Source organism: Denticeps clupeoides, chromosome 13 (genome assembly GCF_900700375.1).
Source record: "Denticeps clupeoides chromosome 13, fDenClu1.1, whole genome shotgun sequence".
NCBI classification, from domain to species: Eukaryota; Metazoa; Chordata; class Actinopteri; order Clupeiformes; family Denticipitidae; genus Denticeps; species Denticeps clupeoides.
The window spans coordinates 20226028-20250183 of record NC_041719.1 but is presented as its reverse complement, the minus strand read 5'-3'; the positions used below and the strand labels follow the sequence as shown (position 1 = coordinate 20250183).

Here is a 24156-nt window from a genome sequence, read left to right as displayed (position 1 = left end):
ATGATGGTGGTGGGATTTGGAGGAGGATGGAGGCTACAGGTGCAAGGGCCTCAGATTCACATAGTCCCTTCCACCAGGTGGCTGCAGATATGTGCTGGCATGACTGCCATATTCCATCCCCTTTCCAAAGGCCTTGCTTTGTTCGATACTTTGCCAAACTGCCTAGAACGTTGCCTTTATCGAGACCCAGGTGATCAGACATGGCAGTAATGACTGCATAGGCACCATTGATCTCTTCCCCAGAAAGTATGCCCTTGTCATATTTGGGGTCCAGCATGTATGCTGCTGCATGCACTGGCTTCATGCAGAACTCCCTCCGCTGTTCCAATGACTTGACCACAGCCGTTTCCTCTGCTTTCAGTAGTAGGAAAGTGGGCAGAATTGTCTGGATTTCTTCTTTGAGTTCTGCAAAAAGGCACTGGACATCTGACAAGATGGCACCATCCCCCTCTATCTTCGCTATTGCTGCTGCAATAGGTTTGAGGATTTTCTGACTGCTAGAGCCTGTCCACAGGCTCAAATGTGTGCCTTCAATGCTCTTTGTCCTTCAGGCTCAAAAGTGTGGTCCATGTGTACATGTGATGGAGGCATGCACAGTGCCAGTAGGTGGTCTCAATAGCCATGCAGCAAGCATGTGCTCTGTACATGTGATTAAGGAATGGCATGGATATTCAAGTGTATTTGAATTGCATTTGTTTGTTTTTGTCAATATTATGCTAAAATATACTTTGCTCAACTCTATTTAAGTTCCCTAAGAAGAGCCAACCTTCAATTTTTAAAATTCCCAGTTTATTCCCATAAATTCCCATTTATTCCCATTAATTCCCGTTAATTCCCATGGAAAGTTTCCATCTTTGAAAATTCTGGGAATTTTGCAACCCTAAGGACAACCGCCACTCGTCCTTATGGACTTCTCCCCCCCTGTCATGGACCGTTTTGTGGGCACTCCCAGGTGGTAGTGCTTTTAAGGGGGGAGTACTGTCATGATCCGGACCGGCAGGGGTTGACTCCGGATCCGGAGTCCGGACCGGAGTTTCATGTTCGTCTCGTGTAATGTTCCCTGATCATGTTCACCTGCTGTCTATTTATATAATTGTATAAAGCTATCCTGTTCGTGTCTGTTCGCCGTCGGGTCATTGTGTGTGTTAATGTTCCCTTGTCTTGTGAAGTCTGTATTAAACCCCTGTCCTGTGATCGTGCGAATGCGTCCTCCTTCACCGCCATGTCCAGCCCACCCGTGACAGGTATCTGTATCTCTGTATGCAGTTAGTGGTATATTGGTGCTACAGTGGCCCGGTACCCTAACTAGGACAGCCTAACTAAGGTGAATATAACACTCTCTGTGCTTAACAGGGGGACTGTGTGATAAAGTGGACTTAATAATGGACACTGTGTCTGGGACTTTAACAGGATGCCAGAGAAAACAGATAGTTTTTCAGTTTTAAAAACTGAGACTGAATCTGAGTCCCAAACACTGACCAGCAAGCCGTTTCCAACTGCAGAGCTCTATAGGAGAAGGATCTGCTCCCAAGTGTGACCTTATGTACTTTGGGTACCAGTAGTGACCCCCCACCCGTTGATCGAAGTAGGCGTGGCGGGTCGTAAATAACCCAAAATTTCACTCAGGTACTGCGGGGCGAGACCATTTAGAGCCGGAGTTTACTCATGCACCTACTAGAGCATCCAGACAGTAGTGCGTTGCAGTAATCTAACATTGATGTGATAAAGGCATGGACAAACTTTTCTGCATCGTGCATTGAGATGATATTTCTTATTTTTGCAATATTTCTAAGGTGAAAGAATGCTATACTAGTGATATTATCTACATGCAAATCGAATGAGAGACCTACATCAATGAGGACACCTAGATGTACTTCAGTACTTGGTGAAATAGAAAGGCTATCCAGAGATATGATGTAGTCAGCCAGCTTATGGCTGCTTGAGTCCCAAGTACGAGAGCTTCTGTCTTATCACTGTTTGGTGTGTTTGGCATGATCTTGTTTTACTTCCAAGGACTTCCTGAATTACCACTGAATTAAGAATCACCTAAATTCAACAAAAACGTAAGTTATGGCTCCCTCTTTTACCTCCTGTGCAGTGTGGGAAACGTACAGTTTGTCGAACTCCGTCAGTAGTGAGGGTCTCCCCTGTGTAAAGTGTAGAAGAGTAGCTGAAATGATGGAGAAAATAGCTGAGCTAGAAGAACGCTATGGACATTTATATTTAATTAGGGAATCAGAAGTTTTAATCGACTCATTTCTAGTCCCGGACGCGCACCAGCCTAGTCAGCCGATAAGTGTGTCTACCCCGGTACCAGTTGAGCCCTCCGGACAGCAGGGCAGTTGGGTGACAGCTCGGCGTAAATCACGCAAGCGAGCTACCGGGCGCCACTCACCGTTTCAGAACCGTTTCTCAGCGAGGCATCTGCTGAGTCCCACAAACAGCCGGCTCTAGTCATTGGCGACTCCAAAGTTAGAAACATGAGGATAGTGGCACCAGCAAATAAAATCGTGTGTTTTCCTGGAGCCAGAGCAAATTTAAAAATGCTGGCAAAAAATAACCGTAGATATAAACGAATTTGTAGCATCAAAAGAGTCTAGTCCTCCTGGATACAGCTATGTACCAACCTCGCTTAACTGGAAGAGGAGGTATCGTTGCAGTAATTTATTATGATAAACTCAAAATTACACAAACACGGACATGGATTTAACTCTTGAGATTCTATATACCAACATAACCCATGTAGTCTCACAAAATAAAAATCATAAGTTCATTCCATTGATTATTATTTATAGACTGAGTCCTTAAATATCTTAGTGAATTTACCAACTTTGTTTTCAAATTGGATATCGGTCTATAATTTGAAAGCTGACTGCGATCAAGATCAGGCTTTTTATCAGGGATCTAATGACTGACCTTGAATTAACTTGGTATATGGTGCTAAGCAATGAGTTAATAATATTGGGTGCTACTTGTTTTAGGAAGCTTGTAGGAAGCGGATCCAATGTGCAAGTACATTGATTAGTTTAATTAATTCATGCTCTTTAAGAAGGTTGAAGCGTTCTAATAATTATTTTCCATAGTAATATCGACAGGGCTGTTTGTTGTGCTTTTAATCTTATCTCTATTTGTAACAATTTTATTATTAAAGCAATCCATAAAATTGTCGCTACTTTGATTATATTGAGTGGTAGTATCCATTTCTGTCTTATTCCTGGTTATCTTGGCTATAGTGTTAAACAGGAATCTGGGATTATTTTTGTTCTTGTCTATTAACAAGGAGAGATCGAGCCACGCTAAGAGCCTTCCTATAGTTAAGGAGGCTCTCCTTCCATACTCGGAATATGTTCAATTTACTTCAATGCCATTTACGTTCTTATTCCCAGTCTTCTTAAGCGAGTGTGTGTGATCATTATACCAAGGTATTACATTTTTATCTCTTACTATCTTCCTGTTGAGGGGAGCGACATTATCTAACATTATCTACAGTGTTAATTCTAGACATTTGGTCGCTTGGTTGAGTTCAGCAGGGTTTGTCGGTGAGTTGATCAGTGTTGATAAATCTGGTAGGGTATTGATAAACCTTTGCGCTGTACTTCATGTGATTGTCTGTTTGTCTCTATAACAAGGGGAGTTGAGTTTATTGTGTCTAAAACATTTTTTAAAAGTGATGAGGAAATGATCTGAGATTATTTCAAATTGCGGAAGAGTGACTATGTCTTCAATATTTAAACCGAAGGTCATTACAAGATCGAGTGTTTGACCACCTTCATGAGTAGGTCCTATTATATTTCGTTTAACTCCAACTGAGTCTAGTATAGACAGGAATGCTGTTCTTAGCGAGTCTTCTAATTTATCACAGTGGATGTTAAAGTCGCCGACAATTAGGGCTTTATCCACAGATACAACCAGGTTGGAAACAAAGATGGTAAATTCAGTATCCATCCATCCGTGTAACTCCTGGTCAGTCACGTGATTTCCAAATCACATAAACCAATTTTTATTCACATTATATGTTAAAACTGTAAGAATGGGAAATTCCAGGTCCACAGCATTTTATACTTTATATTTAATAAAGACCCCCAGCTTGTATCTCCATCAAACGGTGGCATTCCCTAAGGAAGCAAAAGGTGTCACCAAAAAGGCCTGAGGTGCCATGACGGGAAATTTGGGGGTGAATGACCACTTGGACTAGGCAGAAACTCAAAAGACAATCTGATTGGTCTGTGGCAACCTTTTTGGGAGACAAATGTGGATATAAAAGAGTTTCTCTTGAAGGCTGTGATCTTTTCTTTTGCTCCTCCATTGGGGGCTCGCCTTGTGCTCAGACATGGAGATTCTCCCCCAGATCCTGGGTCTTTCTCTCTCCCCAGCCTTCTCCCTCTTCCTCTACCTCTTTCTCTTTTCTTTTAATTAGTTTTTTTCTGTAACATTGGTACCATTTTACATACAATATTTACATGGAACTGCAATAGTAATGTACCTGTGTTAATAAATTAGAAACTGTTCATTCGTGTAACTTCTATTGTGTCATGCCTCAGTATGTAAAGGTAACATCAGAGTTTAAATACATTGCTAATAATTAATGGGGTCAGATAAACAAGGTCAATGCAATTCTCTGATTTCTACCCGTCTTCCCTTCATTGCTGGATTTTCCACTGTTCCCATGTCTGTTTTTTTAACAACATTTTAATTGTTAATGCATCTGCTTTTTGTTTACTTTCTGTGTGAGGTCTGAGCTGTGACAGGGATGTGAAATCCTGGCCATGGTAAGTGAAGGAGTTTTACAGCTGATTCAAGTAATGCATCTTTGTGTTCGGATGTACATCATTTTCTAATGGAAATAACACACTTGGGGTGTGTCCAGCTGCGTTTTTTGCTATGGACAACATGGGTGGTTCCCTGGGGCAGCATTGTGGTGGAGGCGGCATCTGCTATTTTTTTTTTTGCACGCGTGTTCATGCTGCCCAGGCATCATGGCCACTGCTTTCTATTCCCCATTTGCGGGAAGTAAGGGCCCCCTCATTTTGTGAGGTACCCCTGCTGCTTTGGGGAGTGACAGGAGATTCTCTGACTGGCTAGAGCAGAATCTAATAACTAACTCACAAAGTAAAACACGACACTGAAGTTATCTCCTCATTCAAATGGTCAGTTCCACCTTATATACTCCTCAGCAGGCTGCAATACTAGTTATTTTACATGTATATAAGGTGAAAAAGAAGCTAACTTCAGAATCTTTGTGAACCCATATATTCGGGAAGTGAGCTTGAGGTCCTTGCTGTGCCTGCTTACTGCTGCTGCTGCACATTTCAATCAACATATTGGAATGTCAAAGCTCATTATGTCACAATTCATTTATCATGGCTTGTGTGAAATCCCCCCCCACACACACACACAAAAACAAAAAACAAACCAAATCTGCACACTAAAGTGTCTGTTCATTTACATATCCTCAGATTGGAGGATTGGTGTTGATACTGGAATGCAAAATTAACACAGATGGGTTAGCACAAATACCTATATATAGGTATTTGTGCACAAAAAGCATATATATGTTTACCTGATTAAATTCAGTATGGTTTCGACAACAGGTTTTACAATAAAATATGTTCAAATATAATATTTTATATGTGATATGGTTGTGGGTGCCAGAGGGGGTGTTCACTACAATTCTATTTTGGATTTAATGCCTTTCACAAATGATTAATGTAAGTAACAACGTTCTGTGGAAGAGTCACACCTACATTTCATCCCACAGCCGTAAAAACCTGGAACGTTTCCTGTTTGTTTTTCCATTCAGGTCATTGGAGCTTCCCTTTCCACAGAGTGGGGGCTGGTAGGGCTGAAATACTCCAAGACGCCAGAGCTAGTCAAGGTGCACCATGCTAAGCCTCATGAGTTTAGGAACTCCAACAGCTGTGAATTCTATTACTGGCAAAAAAATGTAAAAATACACAAGACAGATCATCACGCAAACAGGCAAAGTACTCATAGATCTGTTTCTGTTAACTTTTGTATCTGACCTTAAGATTTATAGAAAATATAATGGAAATAAAAATAAAATTATACAATTATAAAAAAATGTGTAAAAGAATGTGTCACACAGAGCTGTAGATCTTGCTGTAGTAGCTGTAGGTGTTCTCCCCACCACAGGCAGCACTTGCCTATCAATGAGACATGTGTAGAATGTTGAACGAAGTTGAGGATGCTGCATTTGTTTGTGCTGCATTGACTTGAAACATCTACAATTTACAGCAGCATGTGTGAAGTCTGCTGCTTCTCTTAATGATGTCGATTCATGTGTATTTATGAAGGTCCAGTGGTGTAAAATTGCTACATAAAACAAGACATTTAGAAAGTAGTTTCAAGCCTCATTATTCTTCATAATCAAATCAGTGCCACTGGAACTGACCCAGTGACACTAGTATGATCATTAACAACAGTTCATAAACAGAGGGAAAGGCAAACACACACACACACACACACACACAGTCAAAGTTAGCCCCTCCCCAAACAAGAGTTAGAGTCATTAGTATCAGGACCCCCTGTTCAGTCCCTTCTGCTGTCTGAGAGAGTGTTCATCATGCTGTGGACATTTGCTTATTTCATCCTGTGCTGCTACAATGTTTCGGCACAAAGAGGTGAGTTCAATTTTCTCACCCTTTCTTTGGATAGACTTAAAATGGGAATCATATAATTATTCCAAAATTTCCTGGTAGGGCTAATTGATAAATTTATGTCTGTGAAGATTCTCAGTCATCCAGGTGAATTTGTCTGAAAGTTGAGTCATGGCAACTGGACTTTCTTTCTTTAAGGTAGAGACGTTTCATTCTGCATCCACAGAATGAAACGTCTCTACCTTAAAGAAAGTCGAGTTGCCACGACTCAACTTTCAGACATGATAAATTTATGCTTAAACGTTTTTTCTATGAGGTCATTTTTTTATTATTATTATTTAGATAATAACTAAGCAAACTTATATAAATCTATCATTAATAAATTTGATACAGTGAACATTATTTTTAGTATTGCAATTTACAATTTAGCTCAGTTTCTGGAAACCGCAGATGGGTCCTGGAAGTGTGTGTCTGCACCAGCTTCGCTGTGTATTACTCTGGAATTCACATTGAAAACATATGGCTAATGGATAGACCACACTACCCTTTGCGTCGGGGGCTTACCCAGCAGTGCATATATCCAATCCAATCCAGTTTTATTTGTTGAGTGTTTTATACAACCACATTTGAATTAAAGAATTAGTAAAGGATGCAGCAGCCCTCACAAAGAAAAAACTATGCATAAAATAAAAACATTTATAATTAATACATAATAATATATGAACAAGCAACAAAGGCAAATAAAACATAATCTACATAAATGAAATCAAATAAATATAGAACATACATACGTAAATATAATGTGTAGTGTGCTCTCTATTGGGGAACTTAATATTTATGATCATTCTTCTTACACATAGCACTTATATTTCTCATTGCAAATTATTTACAGTGTTCTGTCATTCTTCAAGTAAGTTCCACTGGCACTTTAAGTTTATCAACACTAAGTTGATCAACTTATATATAAATAATAAACTAGCCTTTGCAATAATTCTAAATTCCCGATTAAGAACTATAAAAATTATTTTCACATTATGCATGTGGCACAAGTATTAACAACCCTGGAAGTAATAGTAAACACAATGTAATTAAAATATTTTGCCCCCAAAATTAGCAATGCCCATTTCTACTGTGCTACTACTGTAACAAACTTGCTTTGATCCCAACTTTATTTTAGTCCCATGTACTGGGAAAAGGAAGGTTAAAAGAAAGCCAAAGGGTCACTGCTGGTAGCATACAAGTTAAATCTTGAGGTTGTCAAGCCTCCTAAACCACATCAACAGTTTTTTTCCTGTCAGCTATCTGTTTTTTGGGGAAGGTAATGATGTTTTTTTCACAGATGGGGAAATCATCAATCAGATCAAGGGAACAAACAAAGTGCTGGCAGAAATGAAAGAGCTTTTGAAACAGCAGGTGAAACCAGAGTTCACATTTGTCATTTCATGTGGCCAGGAATGTGTCTAATTTCAGGCTGTACTCCTTTTCAGATAGAAGAAATAATTTTCCTTAAGAACACAGTGATGGAATGTGAGGCTTGTGGTGAGTGTCACAAACTGAAATTGATGTTATATGGATGTGAAATGTTTTAAAGATCGATAGATACAAAGCATGTTGTTTCATCAAAACAGAATAAATGAGATTTCTATTTAGATTCTCTTTTTAGAGAGTCACAATGTTGTAAATTCCTTTGAAAATTTGTAATTTTGATCAGAGGTGGACAATGTGCCAGAAACCTTAATCAAACATTAAAAGACATTACATTCAGTCCAATTATCCATTGAGTGCTAGAGTATGTATTTGCTTTTTAAAAACAATTTGAACTAATTGTTGTATTGTTGACAGAACATAATGAAACATTACTGAAGCACCTTACATAACTAATGGGCTTACTTGTATTAGATGGAAGAACATGATACAAACCTGTAGAAACACAATTTAATAGACAAAAGACCACCACTTTAGAATTTACTTCCCACACACCCAGCCATCCAGTCAATAGATCTGTGTCCCGCACATCGGGTCTTTCGTTCTTATACATTTATCTTATCATTTGTCATGTCATAAAAACACCAAGAAGACCCAAGAGACTCAGGTCTTGTTTGTGTGTGGCATGTCTCAATAATGTGTTTGATTGTCTGTGTTATCTAATTTTTTTTGCAGCTGCGGTTAGTTACAGTGCATCAGGGGCTTGTATAAATGATTCACGCTCACTCCCAAGATTCGTGTGGAATTCTCTCAGGCAGAGATTACATTTCTATAACTTCAGTTTACAAATAAGTGTTCAAAATATAACATGCAAATAGTGCTTACAATGTTGTATAAGACTCCAACAAATATCTTATTTATCTGTGCTCCTTCACGCACGCACACACACACACACACAGAGTTAAAGACCCATAGTATAAACCTAAGTTTGAGTGTGCAAGTTCAGTAAATGTAATCTGTCATCATATTTCATTGCCTAGCTGCTGAGGCCTGGCCAGTAAACAGTTCTTACAATTAAGCATTGAGGCCTGGCCAGTAAATAGTTCTTAAAATTAAGCATTATGCACCCAGATTGTGACAGTTGGGCATACCAACCCTCCCCATAATTTATTAGGCCTTGGCTAGGCCTTATCTCATTTATTCCCATACGTCCCAAGCCTTGGTTGGCCTTCAACCTCTAGGGAGTTTTCTGCAGATGTGCATGACAGCGTATGATCTCATTGAAAGAGCATATTTACATTTACGGCATTTGGCAGACGCCCTTATCCAGAGCGACTTACAATGTGCTTTCAAGTTACCATCGATGAAGAGATCAATTCTGGTTCACTAGGACCCCCAACTATGAATACAATCTTTTTATTCACTCTGTTGTAGATTCTGTACACAAGTTCGACAATAAGAAGTTACAAGTTAATCTAAATATTCTTTAAAGAGGAAGGTCTTGAGCGGTCAATCATTCCACCACCGAGGGGCCAAGATGGAGAAGAGTCTAGATGAATGTCTTCCTTTTACCTTTAGTGATGGAGGGACCAGGCGAGCAGTACTGGAGGCTCGGAGAATACGAGGTGCAGTGCGAGGTGTAATAAGGGCAGTGAGGTAGGATGAGGCTACTCCATGTTTGGCTTTGTAGGCCAGCATCAGTATTTTGAATCTGATGCGTAGCAGAGGGGTGGTGTGGGAGAATTTGGGAAGGTTGAAGATCAGTCGTGCTGCTGCATTTTGTATAAGTTGTAGAGGTCGAATGGTACATAGCAAGATTGTACAGCCTTACTGAATGGATGCAATGTTTAGCCGCCCAAAAAAAACTAGGCATCTTGATATTAACTACTTGACATTCTTGACTTTCCCACAGAAATTCCACACACAAAATGGTGGTAGCACAAACATATAATGCTGCTTATACTGAGGAATCTATCAATGTCAATGCAAAATCTGAAAGAAAGCTTAACTGAATTGCAGTCTACATTAGAATATGATTAGTATCATATTCAAAATATCCGTTATTTATAAAGGACAATTAAAAGACACCAATGTGCTGTACCAGAGCAGTAAATATGTTACAAATCTAAAATAAAGAATATGATACATACATTAAAAAAAATTCAATTCAATAGACAAGAAAAATAAACAATAGAAAAGCAATGGAAAAATGGGTTTGAAGTCTGGAATTAAAATTTGGGTTGACCGTGATTACAAGACAGGTCTATAATTTTGGTGCCAAATTTCAAAGGCAGAATCCTTTTGGACTTTGGCATCACCAACAATTGCTGTTCAAAAGAAAAAAGCATGCATGTTGGTATATACAGGACCAGCAGCTCAGTGTGGTAGCATTTGCAAGGAGAACAACAATGGACCCAGAAAAGACCCTTGGAGAACTCCAGATTTTAGGTGAGCAATATAAGAGGAGACAGACCTATTGCCAACTTAATCAGTGTAATGCATTCCCAAAGATTTCCACCCACTCACTCAGCCTTGACAAAAATCTGATGTCGTCAGTGTTTTCAAAGGCAGAGTTTTTCAACCAGACTATAACATTTCCTGACAGTCACTACAATTCAGAAACGTTTGAACTTGCCAAAAGGCTAATTTATCTAAAGTTAGCTGTCATCTTTGTTGAGGTTAGTATTTTTATTAGAGGCTTAACCATGGTGAAATAAAGCGCCGAAAGTGGCCATGAGACCATTTAAAGATGAGACCATCTTAAAGATGAAAGGGTGAAGGGTCCAGCACAAATTTACAATGAGGGTGGCAGAGAGCATTACAAAGGGGAGTTACTATACAGACTCGTAGCGAGTTAAATCAAGACAGCTTCATGAAACAATGTACTGATTGGTAGACACTATATGAGGAAAACGTTCCTTTTTTCAAAGATACCAAGCTTGATTTCAAAATTTTGCAGTCTTTCTTTCTTGAGAGGGAACTGAATTTATTGAATAAATTTCTTAAAATGTCACGGGCGAAACGGATTTCAGCACAGCGGAATGAGGATGTTAGCAATTTGGGTGATGCCAATTACAGGAGAGTGCAAAGGAGTGGGTGAGTTTTGCTAGTTTACTTTATGAATGTGGATCAGCTGAAAGCTGCAACATCTGCTGGCTTTAGCACTCGAGTAAAAAATATAAACATGCAAAAAATTAACAGAACAGGATCAGGCTGACTTGGAGAGTGAAGTGTCATGTTGAATCTAGAGGGTATAGAACTCAATGACTGAGCACTGACCTCAGGGCAGCATTGATTAAATGCACCATGAAGTGAATAAATATATAATGCACAGGACAATCTCTGTATACCAACTACCAAGGTTAAGAAAACGAGCAAAATCAGCCATCTTTAAATTATTAGTTCAATTTTTTAATTATTAGTTCTCATGCTGTTATTTTATTTTCTTCCTCATAAAAACAAAAGCATAACTAACCTGTCCCTCGCAATAATATGCACCCACTTACCTTTTAGTAGAGGCTTAAGAATGGTCAAAAGCGCATACAGTGTCCATGAGACTATTTAAAGTATCTTAAAGATGAAAGTGACACTGTGTCAAAAATGGTCCAGCACAAATTTACAATCAGGGTGGCAGAGAGCATCACAAAGACAGCTGCATGAAACAATGTCCTTGATTTATACATTATATGAGAAAAAAGTCCCTTTTAGCCTGTGAGCCAGCTTATTCTAAGGCTTGATCTAAAAATCTCATATGATTTTGCAATCTTTCTTTCTTCCATTTATGTTTAAATGCCTATTCAATTAAGTCATAGATTCTCTGAAATATTAAGTATATAAGATATACAAGTAAACATATTTTGTTATCATCCAGCCCTGATACTGATAGGTAACGTATTAATACATACAATTCCCTGTTCTGCTATTTAAAACAAATAAAACTTGCACCTATAGTACAGGGACATGCCTTCTTTTATAGAATGTCCTTTTTTTTATTTACTGACTGATGAAAGGGTAGTCCACACTAAAAACAAACCCCTTAACCATACACATTCTGAATATTATGTCTTCCTGTAGGTATGAGGAATCCAGAGCCCCGCCCCTCCTGTAACCCAAACCCATGCCACCCTGGTGTTGCCTGCACTGAAACAGCAGAGGCAATCAAATGTGGACCATGTCCTGATGGCATGGAAGGTGATGGATCCCAATGTGAAGACATTGATGAGGTAACAATGGCAGTGGCTTTTGTGTGTAAGATAATAATAACTGACTGCACTGCTTCTTTCTTCACTAGGTATTATTCACTTCACCCTTTAAGGATGTAATATTGTGGCAGATCATCATGTCATGATGTTAATAAGTGCTAATATGGCAATAATAATATGCAAAAATGTCCATAACCACTTATTCCTAAGGAGGGCTGATGCTGCTGAAGCCAATCCCAGGACACCAGTGCAATGTAGACATGCATAGCAGATTTATTTTGGTAATTTTTCTGTCCATAATCTGCATTTCATGCAGTAATTTCACTGTGTCAATTTGTATAGTGCACATTGATGCCATGTCACATGGGTGTCCGCTGCATTAACACATCACCCGGGTTCCGCTGCGGTCCTTGCCCCCCAGGTTACAGTGGGCCTCAGGTTCAAGGCGCAGGCCTCTCCTTCGCCACAGCCAACAAACAGGTAATCTTGCAATGGACACTGTAGACATTTTATAGCTTGCACAGATTTGGTATAAATTTCATTAACCTTCATTCTCCAATTCTTAAATGCAGGTTTGCACTGATATTAATGAGTGTGAAGTCTCAAATGGTGACTGTGTGGAAAACGCAAACTGCATAAACACCCCTGTAAGCATTTGACAAGAGTTACATATATTTTAACTTTCTAGAGTTTTTGTTATGCATTCCCTCAAGCTCCGCCAAAGAGGCAAAAAATTATGTATATAATAATATATATATATATATATGTATATGTATATGTATATATGTATATATATGTATATATATATATATATATATATATATATATATATATATATATATATATATATATATATATATATATATTTATATATATATATATATATATATATATATATATATATATATATATATATATATATATTAGAAGTGGGCATAGATTAATTTTCTTAATCTAGATTAATCTCACTGTAATATTGGAATTAATCTAGATTAATCTTAAAAATAAATTTTCCCTGAAGCAAACCCGGCGGCTTCATAGCTGCATTCATGTTTCCACGACACGTGATGTGGTAATTTCTAGAGCTGTGCGATTCATGACTCACCCGGGTTAATTGCCCGGATCCTTTAAATGACTCATGAGTCACGAATCTGAGGTCCCCATTGAACCGAATCCTTCGAGTCCTACACCATATCTAAATTGTAAACTCTAATATATTGTCTTACATGAGTCCGGTTGTAGAGGAAGTTAACCGCCAGGAGCGCTAACCCGCTCTCACACCCGGATCAGTTTAGTGAGTGACTCAGAGGGAGCCGAATCCTAAAAAGGATCCGAGTATTACAGCTCTACTAATTTCAAAGTTCGAAGACTCGTTCTCGCCCCCTACAGTGCAGGTATACATCCGCGCTAGGTATACAAAATAAAAAATAAAGGTCTTTAGGAAATAAGAAACTAAAAGACACAAGAAAGAATAAATATACTTATAAATCTAGTGTAACCATTTAACTCCGGCACAATAGCTTGCGTAGTATAGACCCGGCTCCCAACCCAACTTTGTGAATAGATTAACGGCGATATTTTTTTTTTATCGCCGATAAGAGTCTCACGTTAACGCAGCACGTTTTTAATCGCCCGATAAGAGTCTCACGTTAACGGTGTGTGTGTGTGTGTGTGTGTGTGTATATAAGTGGTGACTTATATACACACACACACACACACACACAGGGAACTGGATATATGGAATGAACGTCTGATTATATGAAATGAAATCTGACGTTGGTGCCATTTTGTGTTTTTTTGAGGATGCTAGTTCGCTAAACAGCCACGCTGTTTTTTTGTGCCTCATCATGAGGGAGACTGCACGAAACCTAGTGGCAGCAATTTTAAGCAACAACGACATAATAAACACACTGGCTAATTATTGCAGTAACACTGCTAATAATTCTACCAACATTCAGCATAGGACTACTGATGAAGAGATTTATTCAATGTGTCACCGTGGAAGACCTAATGCAGCGACAGCTGCTGCTTATCAGTCAAGCACCGCACTGACCGAAACAAGCACATCCACATCAGGCGAGCTTCCCACCACCATTCCTACATACAGCCTCCGTCCATCAATACAACACGGCAAAGGGAAACTGAGGTAAGTAAACAGGGAGGAATTACAGGGCAAACTAATGAGCAACACCCAGAAAGGGATGTCAAACAAGTGTCAGCAGTACAAATTAACTGTGCAATATATATTATATATGTGATATTTTATACTCGCCATTGCCCTTGAGAGTATCTCTCCGGTGCCATTTTGATGCACGACCGTAAAATCTCTACCAGCAGCATTCCATGAGCCACATCGCGTTCATAATAAACTCAACTCACCATAGAGCAGAATCAGCGACAGGGACGCTTTTATACAAATTATAGTGCGTGTGCTTAATTTACTGGGCATCAAAATGGCACCAGAGAGATACTTGCACGGGCAGTTATAGGCAAAGGTTCTGCTAACATTAAAAAGTGCAGATTAATGTATAAAATAGAATAGAATAAACTTTCTGTGTGCAGCCTGAATCTAAACATTCCATGACGGGCTGGGATCGGGCAGCGCTGTTTTATCGGATTTTCAATTATAAAAAAAGCCACATATAGTGGGGGCAAAAAAAGTATTTAGTCACCAATTGTGCAAGTTCTCCCACTTAAAAAGATGATAGAGACCTGTCATTTTCATCATAGGTATACCTCAACTATGAGAGACAAAATGAGAAAAAAACATCTTATGATTTTTAAAGAATGTATTTGCAAATTATGGTGGAAAATTAGTATTTGGTCACTAAAAAAAAGCAAGATTTCTGACTCTCACAGACCTATAACTTCTTCTGTAAAAGGCTCCTCTCTCCTACACTCATTACCTGTATTAATGGCACATGTTTGAACTCATTATCAGTATAAAAGACCCCTGTCCACAACCTCAAACAGTCACACTCCAAACTCCACTATGGCCAAGACCAAAGAGCTGTGTAAGGACACCAGAAACAAAAATGTAGACCTGCACAAAACTGGGAAGACGGAATCTGCAATAGGTAAGCAGTTTGGTGTGAAGAAATCAACAGTGGGAGAAATTATTAGAAAATGGAAGACATACAAGACCACTGTTAATCTCCCTCGATCTGGGGCTCCATGCAAGATCTCACCCCGTGCAGTCAAAATGATTACAAGAACGATGATCAAGACTCCTAGAACCACACGGGGGGACCTAGTGAATGACCTGCAGAGAGCTGGGACCAAAGTAACAAAGTAACTAACACACTACGCCGCCAGGGACTCAAATCCTGCAGTGCCAGATGTGTTCCCCTGCTTAAGCCAGTACATGTCCGGGCCCGTCTGAAGTTTGCTAGAGATCTGGATGATCCAGAAGAGGATTGGGAGAATGTCATATGGTTTGATGAAACCAAAATAGAGCTTTTTGGTAAAAACTCTACTTGTCGTGTTTGGAGGAGAAAGAATGCTGAGTTGCATCCAAAGAACACCATACCTACTGTGAAGTATGGGGGTGGAAGCATCATGCTTTGGGGGTATTTTTCTGCAAAGGGACCCGGACGACTGATCCATGTAAAGGAAAGAATGAATGGGGCCATGTATCGTGAGATTTTGAGTGAAAACCGCCTTCCATCATCAAGGGCATTGAAGATGAAGCGTGGCTGGGTTTTTCAGCATGACAATGATCTCAAACACACCGCCTGGGCAAGAAGGAGTAGCTTTGTAAGAAACATTTCAAGGTTGTGGAGTGGCCTAGCCAGTCTCCAGATCTCAACCCCATAGAAAATCTTTGAAGGGAGTTGAAAGTACGTGTTACCCAGCGACAGCCACGAAACATCACTGCTCTAGAGGAGATCTGCATATAAGAGTGGGCCAAAATACCCGCAACAGTGTGTGAAAACCTGGTGAAGACTTACAGAAAACATTTGACCTCCATCATTGCTAACAAAGGGTATATAACAAAGTATTGAGATGAACTTTTGTTAGTGATCAAATACTAATTTTCCACCATAATTTGCAAATACATTCTTTAAAAATCAGAGGATGTGATTTTCTGGATTTCTTTTTTCTCATTTTGTCTCTCATAGTTCAGGTATACCTATGATGAAAATTACAGGCCTCTCTCATCTTTTTAAGTGGGAGGACTTGCACAATTGATGGCTGACTAAATACTTTTTTGCCCCACTGTATATTGCACATTTAATTTGTACTGCTGACACTTGTTCGACATCTCTTTCCGGGTGTTGCTCGTTAGTTTACCCCTGTAATTCCTCCCTCTTTACTTACCTCCATTTCCCTTTTCCATGTCATATTGATGGGCGAAGGTTGCACGTAGGAATGGCAGTGATTCCTGATGTGGAAGGCCTGTTTCTGTCAGTGTGGATGCTTGACGAATAAGCAGCAGCTGTCACTGCATTTGGTCTTCCACAGTGAAACATTGAATAAATCTCTTCATCAGTAATCCTATGCTGAATGTTTGTAGAATTATTAGCAGTGTTACTGCAAGCATTAGCCAGTGTACAAGTGCTCATGCCACCATAGCCCCATGAACCTCCTGCTTGAAGGGCAGATGAAAGGAACAAGGTATTAACAGTAACAGTGAAGAGTTAATGTAAAACTTTGCCAATGTCCAGACAAAGAAATCTTGTGCATGTAAGGGCTGAAAACCAGCACACGAATCTCATCCTGACTGATTATGCCCAATAGCTGTGCCTGTGCTAGACTTCAGATGTCCTGTGTTGTTTCCAGAGCTTTGTTGTATTAATGACCAGTGCCATGTTAAGGTTTGGTCTTTGTGCTGCAGGGTTCATTCAGGTGTACCTGTAAACCAGGTTATAGTGGAGACCAGCAGCGTGGCTGTAAGGCAGATACAGGGTGTGGCAAAGGCCAGATCAGCCCTTGCCACAGCAGTGCCGAGTGCATCGTTCACAGAGATGGAAAGATTGAGTGTGTAGTAAGTCTGACACTTTTGCAATACAGAAAAATCTTTGTAGCATGCCCCAGAAAAGCAAAAACAGTATTGCTTCCATCTCTTCCACCTTTGCTTTTGTTTTTTCCTCAGTGTGGAGTCGGGTGGGCTGGCAATGGCTATCTCTGTGGGCCAGATGTTGATATTGATGGATTCCCTGATGAAAAACTTGACTGCGCAGAAAGAAACTGTGAAAAGGTGAGCTTTTATTTAATTGGCATTTAATGAATGGAAAAAAGACAAGAGTACTAAGACCATTGATCTTTTCCAGGATAATTGTCTGACTGTGCCCAACTCTGGTCAAGAGGATGCAGATAAGGATGGTATAGGAGATGCATGTGATGATGATGCTGATGGTGATGGAATATTGAACGTAGAGGTTTGTGCATATTAAAGGAACTATTGTTGAAGCAGCCATAAGTGCATTACTTGCTAAATCCTGAGGACCCCTTATCATATACTAATGAACAAGACCCATACTTAGTGTGAAGTGTTTCACATTGTGCATAGTGCTGCGCCTATACGGTCATTTATTCTTAAATAAATCAAGGTTTACCACCAGTAACATGAAGCCAGATAGAGGTTTACAAGAGAATGTTAGATAACCCTTGGCCCCTTCATTCCTAAAGGACAATTGTGTGTTGGTGCCCAATATCAACCAAAGGAATGTGGATCAAGATGATTTTGGTGATGCCTGTGACAACTGTCGACTGGTCAAAAACAATGACCAGAAAGACACAGATAGTGATGGAAAAGGAGATGAGTGTGATGATGACATCGATGGTGATGGTAGGTGTGATGCTCATAAGAAATAAATTCTCCTCTTGCTTGTGAGGGCCCAGTGTTTTGCAACCACACTTTCAGGGATCAAGAATGAAAAGGACAACTGCAAGAAAGTGCCCAACACTGACCAAAAGGACAGGGACCGAGATGGTGTAGGCGATGCGTGTGACAGCTGTCCCTATGTACCCAACCCTGACCAGGTCTTACTGCCTTTCCAGTTTGTCTTTTCAATGAGAGACCATCCACTGGTCCAATAAACATTTAATATGGCTTCCTCTCTTTCTTTTGGCAGTTGGATATAGATAATGATTTGATCGGAGACCCATGTGACACCAACAAGGACAGGTGTGGTGCAGTTACAGTTATTGGTCTTTCATAATATTTTCAGTTGTTCAATCAAGTCTGTTGCACTTTGTTGCAGGTTATGTTGTAAGGGCACAAAATTGGCACTTTACAAATGAATTTTAATGGGAAGTTCTCATTAAAAAGTAAAAAAAATACAGTTGATATAGTGATGGTGGCATGCCACAGGGTATAAATATTGTAATAAATATAAATTATGTTATAGTTTTCTTTACCTTTAAACAAGTGCAAATCTTGAATCTTAAAGTGTGTCTAGCTATGTCTATTTCTCCACTGTATCCAAGTGATGGTGATGGACACCAAGACTCAAACGACAACTGTCCAGCTGTCATCAACAGCTCCCAGCTGGATACGGACAGGGACGGCCTTGGGGATGAGTGTGATGATGATGATGATGATGATGGTATCCCTGACCTGCTGCCACCAGGCCCTGATAACTGCCGCCTGATTCCCAACCCACTACAGGAGGACTCAGATGGTGAGAATGCTGCTTGTCTCCCCATCCCCATCCAGATAAGTGCTGGTATATCAGGCATTCAGGTACTCAGTAGGAAGAGATAATGAAGCACAACAAGAATAAGTATTAATGTTCTGGAAAAAAAAAACAGTTGGATATAGATAATGTCTTGAAAAAAATGGATAATGGATAATTTCATTGTCCAGATAACTGTACAGAAAAGAAGTCTGGAACTGCTCAGCAGCAATTCATGCATGGTGCTTGAAGCCATTTAGCCATTAATCACACATTGCAGCTTGGTGTGTAGCTTGCAGCTATAATCATGCACTGAACCAGTGTTAAATCTGTTCTGCCACTACAGGAGACGGAATTGGCAATGTCTGTGAGAATGACTTTGACAACGATACCTTGGTTGACAGCATCGATGTGTGTCCTGAGAATGCAGAAGTCACACTTACTGATTTCCGAGCCTATCAAACAGTAGTATTGGATCCTGAGGGAGATGCACAGATAGATCCTAACTGGGTAGTTCTGAATCAGGTCAGTTCTGATCAAATTACGACCTTAAGACATTCTCTATTTCAGCTCTGTTAAATGCAATGTTTATGCTGTACCTTTTGATAGGGAAGAGAGATTGTGCAAACTATGAACAGTGATCCTGGTCTGGCAGTTGGTAAGTTTTTTTTAAGGAACCAATGGATTTTCTGATGAAAGGAATTTTCTTACAATTCTCAGCTACTAAATAGAGCCAACAGAAAGTATTCATGCTCCTTCACATTCTGTGTTCTGGTACACACCTAGTCTTGGGGCAGTGGTGGAAGGAGCGGCCCCGTAATCAGAAGGTTGTAGCCAAGGTGCTATTGAGGTGCCATTTGCAAAGCACCGTCCCCGGGTGCCTGTCATGACTGCCCACTGCTCACCAAGGGTGATGGGTTAAAAGAAGAGGACACATTTTGTTGTGTGCATCTGGTGCTGTGCTGTGTCTCACAATGACAATCCATTCACTTTCATAATCATCTCATTTTATGTGACAGGCTACACTGCATTTAATGGGGTGGATTTTGAAGGAACATTTCATGTGAACACAGTGACAGATGACGACTATGCAGGGTTTATCTTTGGATACCAAGATAGCTCCAGTTTCTATGTGGTCATGTGGAAACAGGTGGAGCAAATCTATTGGCAAGCCAATCCCTTTCGTGCAGTTGCTGAGCCGGGGATACAACTTAAGGTATTTAACTTAAATTTTTCATCAAATGTCAGTATTTCCAGTATTACAATCACTGCAAGGTACAGTGGGTTGCAAAAGTATTCGCCCCCCTTGAACTTTTCCAACTTTTTTGTCACATTACAGCCACAAACATGAATCTATATTATTGGAATTCGATGTTAAAGACCAATACAAAGTGGTGTACACTTGAGAAGTGGAACGAAAATTATGCATGATTCCAAATTTTTTTTTACAAATAATTAACTGAAAAGTGGGGTGTGCGTAATTATTCAGCCCCCTTTGGTCTGAGTGCAGTCAGTTGCCTATAGACATTGCCTGATGAGTGCTAATGACTAAATAGAGTGCACCTGTGTGTAATCTAATGTCAGTACAAATACAGCTGCTCTGTGATGGCCTCAGAGGTTGTTAAACAGAATATTGGGAGCAACAACACCATGGTCCAAAGAACACACCAGACAGATCAGGGATAAAGTTATTGAGAAATTTAAAACAGGCTTAGTCTACAAAAAGATTTCCCTAGCCTTGAACATCTCACGGAGCACTGTTCAAGCGATCATTCAGAAATGTAAGGAGTATGGCACAACTGTAAACATACCAAGACATGATTGGACAGCTGATCAGAAATGCAGCCCCTGAGGCCCCTGGTGACACTGAAAGAGCTGCAGAGATCTACAGCTCAGGTGGGGGAATCTGTCCTTAGGACAACTATTAGTCGTGCACTGCACAAAGTTGGGCTTTATGGAAGAAGAAGGCATTGTTAAAAGAAAACCATAATAAGTCCCATTTGTAGTTTGCCACAAGCCATGTGGGGGGACAGTAAAACTGTGGAAGAAGGTGCTCTGTTCAGATGAGACCAAAATGGAACGTTTTGGCCAAAATGCAAAACGCTATGTGTGGCAGAAAACTAACACCGCACATCACTCTGAACACACCATTCCCACTGTCAAGTATGGTGGTGGCAGCATCATGCTCTGGGGTGCTTCTCTTCAGCAGGGACAGGGAAGCTGGTCAGAGTTGATAGGAAGATGGATGGAGCAATGATCCTAAACATAAAGCCAGGGCAACAATGGAATGGTTTAAAACAAAACATATCCATGTGTTGAATGGCCCAGTCAAAGTCCAGATCTAAATCCAATCAAGAATATGTGGCAGGATCTGAAAACTGCTGTTCACAAATGCTGTCCATCTAATCTGACTGAGCTGGAGCTGTTTTGCAAAGAAGAATGGGCAAGAATTTCAGTCTCTAGATGTGCAAAGCTGGTAGAGACATACCCTAAAAGACTGGCAGCTGTAATTGCAGCAAAAGGTGGTTCTACAAAGTATTGACTCATAGAGCTGAATAAATATGCACACCCCACTTTTCAGTTATTTATTTGTTAAAAATGTTTGGAATCATGTATGATTTTTGTTTCACTTCTCAAGTGTACACCACTTTATTGGTCTTTCTCGTGTAATTCCAATAAAATAGATTCATGTTTGTGGCTGTAATGTGACAAAATGTAGAAAAGCTCAAGGGAGACGAATGCTTTTGCAACCCACAGTATGTGATTAATATTTAAATACCGAACATTAAAAGAACAGTAACAAGGAACAGCTCTCATTCTTCCTTGATCTGTCTAAATCTAAACATGCATGTCACTTCCACTTGACAATAAACCTTCAATATGTGGAAATGCAGAAGCAAACATATCAAACCCACCTAGTGAGATTATTATTCACCTGCACCCCACATACACTCTAGATTTTGTTGTCAGATTTGTCAATATGGTTGATATGGTACAAAGTTCCTTCAATGTACAAAATAAATCTTAAACAAAACAAAGGTCTATCTTAGATTGCTAAATTTATCTGGTGGATTATGGAACTTAGCTGCTCAACAGCAGATTGTTATTTTTTTTACACTAGCAATTCTTAATTACACAGTGGACACCTCAGTGCTTTCCCCACTTTTAATATGACCTATAACCTGCACTGTTCAATTCATAAAATGCTGTGATGGTAGCATAAGTGTGTATTTACACTTATGTGAACTTAGTTCGGCTGTATGGCCCTATTTTAATAGACCATCACAAGCCCAAAGTTGAATCTGAAGAAGGCACCAGAAAGTTTCTCACATCCAACTAGGCAACCATAAAAGCAGCCAGTGGTGCTCATTACTTACTACTGCCGTTTTTGCGGGACCCTTGGATTATCCCATCCGACAGTTTGGTATGTGAAGACAACTCTCTCTGCATGAGATGCTGACCACTTCCCGTTTGAGACTCAGCTGTCCTGATTACTCTCTGCTACTTACGTTCCCCAGCAAGAGAATTCATTGCAAGTCCCTGACCGAACCTGCCTAGTGAGATTATTATTCAATAAATGTCTGTTCAGTACATTTGAGTTCCTGAATGGCAGGGCATCTTGTAACACCATTCACACTCCCACATCCTCACGCTGATTGGTCCCTAACTTATCCGCCTAGTAACATTATTGAATAGCACCCCAATTTATCAATTTCCTCAATAAACCTCCAATGTACTCAGTTTGCATTTAAAGTATTTAAAAGGGTTTTTGATTATAATGAAAGCATGTGTGACAATATTGTAAGTATTATAAGGGTTGCTTCTTTTGAACTGACATTAAATATTCCACAAGCATCATGACAGTCAATGCAATCGAGATTCACTGCCCATTCAACCAACGTAAAGCAAGATACTATTACCATTTCTCACCATAGACTGCCCTTTGTACATCATCAGCACATTAACGTATCTCTGCTCTTTAGGCAGTAAAGTCCAAAACAGGGCCTGGGGAGAACCTACGTAACTCTCTGTGGCATACAGGCGATACCCCAGAACAGGTGAAGCTCTTGTGGAAGGACTCCCGAAACGTGGGCTGGAAGGACAAGACCTCATATCGCTGGTTCTTGCAGCACAGGCCCCAGGATGGGTACATCAGGTAGGACATAAACCTAAACACAGATCTGGCCCAGTTAGGAAGGTGCCCTGAGTTGTTTTTACATGTTTTCGGTCATTTATGAAGAATTCTAATAGTACCTAATTGTTGTTGTGTCTTATTTTAAAGAGTATAATTGTTTAGCCCAAAGACTGTAATGGTTAAATGTTTCTGTTGCTTTGTGAAGTGACATGAAATTCAACAAAAATTAAACACAAAATAGACACCTGTGACCCTGTTCCATCTGAGTACTGAGCTGTGTTTGAGTACTCAGTGTACTCCCATTTTGCATTTTTGCTTTTGTCCAGAGTTCGTTTTTATGAGGGTCCACAAATGGTTGCCGACACTGGCATCATCATAGATGCTACCATGAGGGGTGGCAGGCTTGGGGTCTTCTGCTTTTCACAGGAAAACATAATCTGGGCCAATTTACGATACCGATGCAATGGTAAATATGCAAACCTGTTTGTTTTCATAAATTATTAAATATATATATATATCCTCAGTCACAGGGCTTTTCTAAGCCTTCATCTAATCCCAAGAGTCATTTATATATGGATGCATGGATGCAACTCAACTATTAAAGGCAATTGTAAAAATTGACTGAATGTGAGATTAAGAAGTCCTAGAAATACCGATGTGCTGATTTCTGTCTCTTCCACTGCAGATACACTTCCAGAGGACTTTGACACATATATGGCACAGCAGGTTCAGTTATCTGCATAAATGTGTTTACAACCGTGAATAACAACCCATCTGGACCACCTGTCTTGTTATTTTATAAATGTGTGTTCTGATTTTAATAAAAATGCATTTCCCCCAAATACATTCATTTTAATTTAATCCCACAGTTTACATGTCACATGGTCAGAGTTTGTGTGACTGGCACTCTTCTGCACTGACCTTATTTCTACATTGCTCACTTTAGACACTTCATGTTCCCAGCTGCTTTGGAGCCACATGCTATTTGAATGGAAAAATAGCCCTGAATGCTTGAATAGGATGCATTGTGTGATATGGAATCTTCTTCTTATTGAGATATAAATGGGAAATAAAATATCTCAAAGGGAAAGGCTAAATTTGTTTGAAAACTCTGCTGAGTTTTCTTAATTCCTGCTCTGGCAGGATATGCATTAAAC

The 24156-nt window shown here is 39.8% G+C and overlaps 1 protein-coding gene across 1 annotated transcript; it reads left to right on the top strand.

The window, feature by feature from the left end:
- Window positions 1–6544: 6544 nt before the first annotated feature.
- Window positions 6545–23841, top strand: comp (cartilage oligomeric matrix protein). Its single transcript, XM_028999882.1, has 19 exons — window positions 6545–6641; window positions 7957–8030; window positions 8105–8156; window positions 12117–12265; window positions 12587–12724; window positions 12817–12891; window positions 17082–17231; window positions 17340–17444; window positions 17518–17625; window positions 17876–18035; window positions 18111–18229; window positions 18322–18374; window positions 18677–18870; window positions 19211–19389; window positions 19474–19522; window positions 19884–20080; window positions 22848–23020; window positions 23326–23465; window positions 23685–23841. Exons 1-19 carry the CDS (start codon window positions 6584–6586, stop codon window positions 23741–23743), a joined length of 2232 nt encoding a protein of 743 aa, XP_028855715.1. The 5' UTR covers window positions 6545–6583; the 3' UTR covers window positions 23744–23841.
- The last annotated feature ends 315 nt before the right edge of the window (window positions 23842–24156 follow it).